Source organism: Piliocolobus tephrosceles, unplaced genomic scaffold (assembly GCF_002776525.5).
Source record: "Piliocolobus tephrosceles isolate RC106 unplaced genomic scaffold, ASM277652v3 unscaffolded_109, whole genome shotgun sequence".
NCBI lineage: Eukaryota > Metazoa > Chordata > Mammalia > Primates > Cercopithecidae > Piliocolobus > Piliocolobus tephrosceles.
Window position 1 is genome coordinate 946,275 of NW_022291976.1, and position 10,030 is coordinate 956,304.

At 47.0% G+C, this 10,030-nt stretch overlaps 1 protein-coding gene and 1 pseudogene across 2 annotated transcripts; both read left to right on the top strand.

Moving 5' to 3' along the window:
- Positions 1-6,424: 6,424 nt before the first annotated feature.
- On the top strand, positions 6,425-9,331 carry LOC113219851 (annotated as a pseudogene). The gene is made up of 2 exons (XR_003306834.1): positions 6,425-7,400; positions 7,703-9,331. The product of XR_003306834.1 is annotated as a stereocilin-like (transcript).
- LOC113219849 (putative stereocilin-like protein) lies at positions 9,326-10,024 on the top strand (the record flags this gene model as incomplete). The annotated part of the gene is made up of 1 exon (XM_026447889.1): positions 9,326-10,024. A coding segment is annotated over one exon (699 nt), but the record flags the coding sequence as incomplete, so codon positions are not given.
- Positions 10,025-10,030: the final 6 nt, after the last annotated feature.

The window sequence follows — 10,030 nt, forward strand, 5'->3', positions numbered from 1 at the left end:
CACTTATTGAGTGTTTAACATGTATGAGGATATTTGTATATTTAGTGTATATATACTGTATTAGAGTATGCATATTTCATAAAATAATCTTATATGGAAGATAGCCTCCTATTTTTAGAGATCAGAAAACTAAGGCCTAAAGAAATTAAGTTAACTTGCCCAAGAGCATATACCAAGTAAGAGGTAGAGCTAAGGTTCTAACTCAGGTTAAAAATTCTGAGTTGTGAAAAAAATCAGTTGAAGCCATTTAAACAACAAAATAGCTTACTGGAGACTGGGAAGTTCAAAGGTAGTATAGCTTCAGGATTGATTTAATGTAAAAATTCACTGTTGTTAGATCTGTGGTTTTGTTTCTCTGGAATTTTGCTATCTGCTCTCTCCTCCATGTGTTCTTGTTATTCTCAGACTGGCTTCACTTGGGTAGCCAGATAATTTTCTGAAGTGCCTAGGCTTGCATACCTATTTACCCATATCCAGGGTAAGAGAGCCAGTGACTCCTTTCTCAGTCAATGAACAAAATGTTTGAGCTTTGGGTCACAATCATGGTTATTCTTGGAGTGAAGATACTGATGGAGAGGAAGCATGAAGCCTCTGGAGTGCTGTAGATATGTTCCATATCTTGATCTGCGTGGTGGTTACACAGGTATATATAGATGTAAAAATTCAACAATTTTTGAAAAAAAGTCAACAATTGACTTCAACCTCCACTCCTCTACAGACACATCCTGACCACCACTCTGATTGGACCAAGAAGTTAGGTCATATGCTTACATCTAAACAAATTGTTGAGGTAAGGTGAATGTGATGGAATCACTAATTAAGGCTTTCTCCTGAACTGGAGGTAAGGTCAGTAACACCCAACCTAAAGTAAGGGCTGCCACCCAAATGGGGAAGAAATGAAAGGGGACAATAAGGAGGTAATTATAAAGTCCTCACCTAAGAGTGTGTCTGGCAAAAAGGCCAAGATGGGGAGAAGGCAAATGAATTGAATGTGCAGAATAAACAAATCTATGAAGACAGAAAGTAGATTAGTGGTTTCTTGGGGAGTGGGGAGTGGGGAGGGAGGAATTGAGACTGACAGATGATAGGTATACGGTTTCTTTGGCAGGTGGTGGAAATGTTCTGGAATTAGATAGCCTTGAATAGGTCAACAATATAATATATATTGAAAAAACACTGAATTGGGCCAGGTGCAGTGGCTCACGCTTGTAATCCCAGCAGTTTGGGAGGCCAAGGCAGGCAGATCACCTTAGGTCAGGAGTTCGAGACCAGACTGGCCAACATAGTGAAACCCTGTCTCTACTAAAAATAAAAAACTAGCCAGACGTGGTGGCGGGTGCCTGTAATCCCAGCTACTTGGGAGGCTGAGGCAGGAGAATTGCTTGAACCCGGGAGGTACAGTTTGCAGTGAGCCAAGAGCGGCACCATTGCACTCCAACCTGGGCAACAAGAGCAAAACTCTGTCTCAAAAAAATAAAAAATAAAAAGCTGGACTGGAGCATCATCCATTGAACTTGGCAATCAGAATACAATAAACATCGTAAAACATAGTAAGGAAGCATTATTTCATAAGTCTACATATGTTATCCACAAAGGAGATGCTCTTGAGTAGCTTTGCTCAAAGTGTGTTCTGAAGACGAGCAGAATTGGCTTCATCTGGTCATTTGTTAGAAGCATAGAATCTTTCACTATCACAACACTAAAAAATAAATAATTTAAAAAATAAGTGTAGAGGCTGGGCACGGTGGCTTACACCTGTAAACCCAGCACTTTGGGAGGCAGAGGTGTGTGGATCACGAGGTCAGGAGTTTGAGACCAGCCTGACCAACACGGTGAAACCCCGTCTCTACTAAGAATATAAAAATTAGCAGAGTGTGGTGACACACACCTGTAATCCCAGCTACTCAGGAGGCTGAGGCAATAGCATCACTTGAACCTGGGAGGCGGAGGTTGCAGTGAGCCGAGATTGTGCCACTACTCTTCAACCTGGGCAACAGAGTGAAACTGTGTCTCAAAAAAAAAAAAAAAAAAAAGAATCTGAGGCCCCCATCCCCCTGGCCTATTGAATCAGGTGACGTAGCTGCACATAAAAGATTCAGAATGGTTAGGCGTGGTGACTCATGCCTGTAATCCTAGCACTTTGGGAGGCCAAGGCAGGTGAATCATGAGGTCAGGAGTTCAAGACCAGCCTGGCCAACGTGGTGAACCCCTGTGTCTACTAAAACTACAAAAATTAGCCAGGTGCGGTGGCAGGTGCCTGTAATCCCAGCTACTCGGGAGGTTGAGGCAGGAAAATTGCTTGAACCTGGCTGGCAGAGGTTGCAAAAAAAAAAAAGATTCAAAGGCACTGCTTTATAGGTATTTGATGAATACCTATACCTCCTTCCCTTTTTCCTCCAACACTACACAGATGTACCCTCCTGACTTTTTTTTTCTTTTCTTCACTTTTCCTTCTTTTTTTCTTTTCTTCCTTTTTACTTTCCCTCCCTCCCTTCCTTCCTGCCTCTGCCTCTCTCGCCTGCCCCTTCTCTCTTTCTTTTTCCCACACAGAGCTGGCTGTGCAGGAGACTGGAGTTTTATTATTATTACTCAAATTAGTCTCTTCTCCTGACATTTTGAGATGCAGTATCACTCTGTTACCCAAGCTGTAGTGCAGTGGCACAGTCTTTGCTCATTACAACCTCCGCCTCCTGGGTTTAAGCGATTCTCGTGCCTCAAGTAACCGCGACTACAGTCGCACACCACCATGCCTGGCTAATTTCTGTATTTTTAGTAGAGATGGGTTTTTTGCCATGTTGGCCAGGCTGGTCTTGAACTCCTGGCCTCAAGTAATCCGCCCCCTTGGCCTCCCAAAGTGCTATGATTACAGGCGTAAACCACCGTGCCCGACCTGAATGAAGCTTTTCTAGCATACATTTTCTCTGTAAGGCACATTACAGCCTTCTTGTTCTAAAACCACCACACAATACTTTGGCATTAAGCTTGAGAGCCATTGTAAACATTGAAATCACCAACAAATAGCCCCACAACACGAAAGGTGCATCACTAGATAGACCTTAAAAAAGACACTGGCCGGGTGCGGTGGCTAACCCCTGTAATCCCAGCACTTTGGGAGGCTGAGGTGGGCGGATCACGAGGTCAGGAGATTGAGACCATCCTGGCCAACATGGTGAAACCCCGACTCTACTAAAAATACAAAAAATAGCTGGGGTGGTGCCACGTGTCTGTAATCCCAGCTACTCGGGAGGCTGAGGGAGGAGAATCACTTGAACGAGGGGGTCGGAGGTTGCAGTGAGCTGAGATCGCCACTGCACTCCTGCCTGGTGACACAGCAAGACTCCGTCTCAAAAAAAAAAAAAAAAAAGACACTAATATTTACACCATGAGAGCTGCAACAAGGAGGCAGAGCACTGCTTTGTTCCACCTCAGCTGGGAACATGTGTATCAGGTGACTCAAACTTGTCACTTCTCAATACAAGTCTGTGAATGACCTCAATAGCACTGTAAGTATTGATTTTGGATTACAAACACATTTAGTGACTAGGCAAATCCACTAATACAGAACTCAGAAGTGTCGAAGACTGACTGTAAATGCTGTGGTAGTTTGGAGCCTCGGGCTATTTTGACCTTGTGACACTGCCATTTCAACATGTAGTTTCTAGTTTCTGTTGCCTCAACAGGGAAGAGATTGTTGGAGGCTCATTTGCTAGCTCTTAAATTCTTTGGTCAACCACAGTCCATTGAACAGAACTAATCACCTGAGCCCACCTAACTGCAAGAGATCTGGGAAATGTGAGGAACACCTAGATATCTAGTAAGCAATTAATATTTCAGTTACAAAAGCCAAAACAAAAAGAGAAAAATAATTGTACTTTACAAAGGGAGGCATCTGGCTGGGTGCGGTGGCTCACGCCTGTAATCCTAGCACTTGGGAGGCCGAGGCAGGCGAATTGTCTGAGCTCAGGAGTTTGAGACCAGCCTGGGCAATGTGGCGAAACCCTGTCTCTACTAAAAATACCAAAAAAGCAGCTGGGCATGGTGGCGCGCACCAATAATCCCAGCTACTCAGGAGGCTGAAGCATGAGAATTGCTTGAACCCGGGAGGTGGAGGTTGCAGTGAGCTGAGATGACACCACTGCACTGCGGCCTGGGTGACAGAGTGAGATTCAGGTTAAAAAAAAAAAAAAAGAGGCATCTTTTTTTTTTTTTTTTTTTTGAGACAGAGTTTCATTCTTGTTTCCCAGGCTGGACTGCAGTGATGCGATCTCGGCTCACTGCAACCTACCAGTTTCAAGCGATTCTCCTGCCTTAGCCTCCCAGTAGCTGGGGCTACAGGCACGTGCCAGCATGCCCAGCTGATTTTTTTGTATCTTTTAGTAGAGACAGGGTTTCACTATGTTGGCCAAGATGGTCTCAATCTCTTGACCTTATGATCCACCTGCCTCGGCCTCCCAAAGTGCTAGGATTACAAGCGTGAGCCACCACTCCCAGCTAGGGAGGCATCTGTTCTTGTCAGGCAGAGAGTGCCCTGTGGGAGTTTTGGGGAGTGAGGATGTTTCAGAGGTCTCAACTCCTGTGGCTCTTCCCAGGTATATCCATTCCAACTGGCAGATCACAGAGTTTTCTAGTTATCACCAGTCTTATCCATTTCATTTTAGCAGGACTAAATTTAATTGATTAATTTCTTGTTCTGGACCCTTGTCATTTAAATTTGCTGGTTGTTCTGTGTTTCCATTTGGTCATCTGTAGGTTGGAACTTGTCTCGCTCTTGTTGAACTTTATCAAATTATAAGCAATAACCAATACACTCAAATAGCCTGGTATATTTGCCATAAACCCTAAGCACTTCGCCCTCAGTTTGCACATAGTCTGAATCCTTAGCAGCAAGAGAATTGCTTAATCAATGGCTTACAACAGCAGAACGTGGACTGCCAGGAAATTTTCCATGCTGAGTTGAGGGAATCCTCATTGTTTCTCTGGTTGACTCAACTAGTTCCATATTTGTTTTGAAGGTCTTTCACTCAAGATACAACTTCCAGATAATCATTTATGTCTTCATTAGAACTCCTTTAGTTTCAAGTAGAAAAAATCATCTTGAGCTATTTTAATAATAGTAATAGTAACATTGAGTGAATGTTTATTCTGTACCAGTGTCTGGCATGTAATAAGTGCTTAATCTTTGTTGAATGAATGCTAGACATTGCACTAAGCACTTTAAATGCATTATCTAATTTAATCCTCACAAAAACTCTACACTAGGACTTTTTTCCTTTTTACGTAAGTAAAAACAACAGCAACAACAACCACAACAACAACAAAACAAAAACAGAGATTTAGAAACTGCCCCAGGACACACAGTTAGTAAATGTTGGAACCAGGGTTTGAACCTAGACCATCTCATTTTTTGCTACCCTATGAAGAAAAAAGGAGAATTTATTATAAGAGGGTTGTTACAGAATGAAGGGCAGAAATTCAGAAGGATTACACAATGGGCTGGAACTGGAAAGCTGTTGGGAACTCGGGTCATATTCTCCCTCGGATTCATCTGTCTGCTTTCCAGACTAGATGTGGTATCCTTGATGGGCAAAGGGAATGTTGGTAAAATTACACAACAGATCATTTCACGCATCTCAACTTTTGATTTGCCTTGGAAAATCCCATCATTGCTCCCAGCTGTCTTTGTGACCCGGGTTAAGTCATTCCATTTCTTTGGGCTTCAATTCCCCTGTCTATAAAATGAGAAGTTCTTACCAGAGGATTCCTCAGGTCTCTTCTGTGATCCTGGGAGGCCGAGGCAGGAGGACTGCTTGAGTCCGGGAGTTCGAGGGTGCAGTGAGCTAGGATCATACACAGTATTCCAGCCTGGGCCACAGACCAACACCCTGTCTCTAAATAAATACATAAAAGTAAAACTCCGTGATCCTAAGTGAATCTTCTAGGTCAGAAGCACATTAATAATGAAGTTCCATGTGTGGATTTAAGGGAGAGAATGGGGAAGGGTTCTAGGGAAAGAATGAAAGTTTGGGTGTAGCTTCAGTGTTGAATTGCTATTTAGAGTTGGTGTAAAGTGAAGGCCTTTGGGAAGATATAAATGGAGAATGGAAAAGAGTTCTAACCCTGGCCTGGGGCAGTGGCTTAAGCCTGTAATCTCAGCACTTTGGGAGGCCGAGGTGGACGAATCACTTGAGGTCAGGAGTTCAAGACCTGCCTGGCCAACATGGTGAAACCCTGTCTCTACTAAAATACAGAAATTAGCTGGGCGTGGTGGTGCGTGCCTGTCATCCCAACTACTTGGGAGGCTGAGGCAGGAAAATCGCTTGAACCTGGGAGGCAGAAGTTGCAGTGGTGAGATAGCCTCACTGCACTCCAGCCTGGGCAACAGAGAGAGAGTCCACCTCAAAAAAAAAAAAAAAAAATCAACCCCCCCCCAAAAAAAACCACAAAAACAACAAAAAAGACTTCTAACCCTGACCAGACCAGATTATTTTGAATGACATCTCTTTCTCTCTCTGTTCCATGAGCAGTTCTGTGTGTAGGGAGATCAGTCCCTGTGCGTAGTGATTTAATCGGGTTTCTCTCTTCTTGGCTCAGAGTTTTTGACAGGGCTTTCACCTAGACCACAGAGAAAGAACCAAATAATAGGGGATCCCAGAGGGGAAGGGAAGACCCAAACATTTGAATAGCCTAATAAGTAAATCACATTTCTCTGGGTCTGTTTCCTTATCTATAAGTTGAAAAGTTTGGTCTATGTGATCTCGGGGGTACTGCTCAGCTCTTGGACTCTGTGATTCTGGGTAGTGAGTCGAAAGCAGCTTTCCTCTTCCTGAATTCTCCATCCTTGTACCAGACCTCTGTCTTCATTTCTCATCTGTTTATACCTTGCTGCCCAATTTCTTGCTCCTGGGCATCCTTTCTTCCTCAATTTCCTCAAATCCTACTTGCTTCTTAGCTCCTTCATATCCTCTTTGTTTTCTATGTTTCTGCAGAACCCCAGATTACACCCTTACACACCTGTTCCCCGGTTCTCCATCTCCATGTCTGCCTATTCCTTTCTGCATCACGGGCTCATAACTCAAGCAATCTCCTTGGGTTCCTCTCAGGGGCCCCTGGGATCCCCTATCCTTGGTCCCTCTCACAGAAGCATACCCTTCTCCAGAGCCAAAGGATCAGATATTCAGTGGCTCAGGTAACAAACCTGCTGTCAGGTTACAGATATTGTTTCCTGAAAGACCACACTACAGTGTCAGTGGAGCCTCAGGCTGCCTGCAGTGCCCTGCCCTCACCTGGCTATCCCACACAGTTGAGAATAACCAGAACTCCCCTCCGGTACCAGTGTTCACCTGGAAACATGGCTCGGAGCCTCTGGCCCCGGCTGCCGCTGCTGCTGCTGTCCTTTGCAGGTGAGAAGAACAGTGAACAGAACTGGGGATGAGGATGAGGGTGGCTGGAAAAAGACTTTAAGAATGTGGACGTTAACCTGTTAGATAGAAGGACAAAGGAGAGAGGCAGAGACTTATGCAAAAGGAAAAAATGAGGGCTAAGAAAAGCAGGCCAAGACTTACTATGGGCCAATGAAAGGAGTTCAGCTCACCAGCCCCTCACCTCATCTTTAGATCCAGGTAGGGAACTGTGCTCAGAGGCAGGGTTGAGTTTGGGATCTATGTTCCTCCCCTTTAGTAACCTCTGGTTTCTCTCCTTACAGTGACTCTTGCACCTACTGGGCCTCAGTCCCTGGGCCCTGGTCTCTCCTTCCTGAAGTCATTGCTCTCCGCTCTAGACCAGGCTTCCCAGGGCTCCCTGAGCCACTCACGTTCTCTACATTCCTGGCCAACATTTCTTCTTCCTTTGAGCCTGGGAGAATGGGGGAAGGACCAGTAGGAGAGCCCCCACCTCTCCAGCCACCTGCTCTCCGGCTCCATGATTTTCTAGTGACACTGAGAGGCAGCCCGGACTGGGAGCCAATGCTAGGGCTGCTGGGGGATCTGCTGGCACTGCTGGGACAGGAGCAGACTCCCCGAGATTTCCTGGTGCACCAGGCAGGGGTGCTGGGTGGGCTTGTGGAGGTGCTGCTGGGAGCCTTAGTTCCTGGGGGTCCCCCTACCCCAACTCGGCCCCCGTGTACCCGTAATGGGCCCTCTGACTGTCTCCTGGCTGCTGACTGGTTACCTTCTCTGCTGCTGTTGTTAGAAGACAAATGCTGGCAAGCTCTGGTGCAGGTGCAGCCCAGTGTGGATCCCACCAATGCCACAGGCCTCGATGGGAGGGAGGCAGCTCCTCACTTTTTGTAGGGTCCGTTGGGTTTACTTACCCCAACAGGGGAGCTAGGCTCCGAGGAAACGCTTTGGGGCGGTCTGCTACGCACAGTGGGGGCCCCACTGTATGCTGCCTTTCAGGAGGGGCTGCTCCGTGTCACTCACTCCCTGCAGGATGAGGTCTTTTCCCTTCTGGGGCAGCCAGAGCCTGATGCCAATGGGCAGTGCCAGGGAGGTGAGTGTGGCCAGGGCTGGGGCTGGGATGTGGCAGGGCAAGGAAAGTGAAATTGGGGTAGTTCTCTTCCTTACTCTTTCCCTCCTAGGTAACCTTCAACAGCTGCTCTTATGGTAAGTAAGAGGGGACCAGTTCTGAGGGATTGGGCCTGGAAAATCTGGAGGTTGAGAGCTGACGACGTCAGCCTCTAGAGAGGAAAACTGATGGGAGGAGTGTGGTTTAGTGGTTTTGGAGTGTGACTGTCTGGGTTGGTGTCCCAGCTCCACCTCTTCCTAGCCATATGACCTTGGGCAGGTTACATAGTCTTTCTATAGCTCAGTTTCCCCATTTATAAAATGAGAATGATAATATTAGTTACCACAGAGTTGTTGCACCCCATTAAATGAGTTGATACTGTGCATGCAAACAAAACAGTGCTGGCACATAGTGCTTAATAATGTTAGCTAGTAAAGATGGGATTTGGAAAATAAGGACACAGCTGGATTCCTCTACCCTCTTCCTACTTCAGTACAACAGTGCCAGAGCATAGTTAAGACATATTGAGTTGCTGAGCAGATTTCCGAACAGGAGGCCCGCTGAGGGCTGTGTTTAAGCTATCTAAAAGCATATGAAGAAAGGAGACAGAAGGGAGCCAGGTGGACAGAAAGAATTCCAACTGGGACTTCTCCTAGGTGATTTTGGAGCTTGGCGGGGCAGCTCTCTCCTTTTTGCCCTGTCGCAGCATTTCAACCAGTAATGCCTAAACTCTCAGGGACCTTGCTTGTAGAAAAGCCTATGCTTGCCATGCCCCTTGAGGGCTCTGAGTCAGGGTCAGAATCTTCAGCCAGAGGAAATGTGAACTGACCAGATCCTGCCTGCTCCTCCCTCTGCACCCAGGGGCGTCCGGCACAACCTTTCCTGGGATGTCCAGGCGCTGGGCTTTCTGTCTGGATCACCACCCCCACCCCCTGCCCTCCTTCACTGCCTGAGCACAGGTGTGCCTCTGCCCAGAGCTTCTCAGCCCTCAGCCCACATCAGCCCACGCCAACGGCGAGCCATCACTGTGGAGGCCCTCTGTGAGAACCCCTCAGGCCCAGCACCACCCTACAGCATTTCCAACTTCTCCATCCACTTGCTCTGCCAACACACCAAGCCTGTCATTCCACAGCCCCCTCCCAGCACCATTGCCATCTGCCAGACCGCTGTGTGGTATGCAGTCTCGTGGGCACCAGGTGCCCAAGGCTGGCTACAGGCCTGTCATGACCAGTTTCCTGATGAGTTTTTGAATGCGATCTGTAGTAACCTCTCCTTTTCAGCCCTGTCTGGCTCCAACCGCCGCCTGGTGAAGCGGCTCTGTGCTGGCCTGCTCCCACCCCCTACCAGCTGCCCTGAAGGCCTGCCCCCTGTTCCCCTCACCCCAGACATCTTTTGGGGCTGCTTCTTGGAGAATGAGACTCTGTGGGCTGAGCGACTGTGTGGGGAGGCAAGTCTACAGGCTGTGCCCCCCAGCAACCAGGCTTGGGTCCAGCATGTGTGCCAGGGCCCCACCCCAGATGTCACTGCT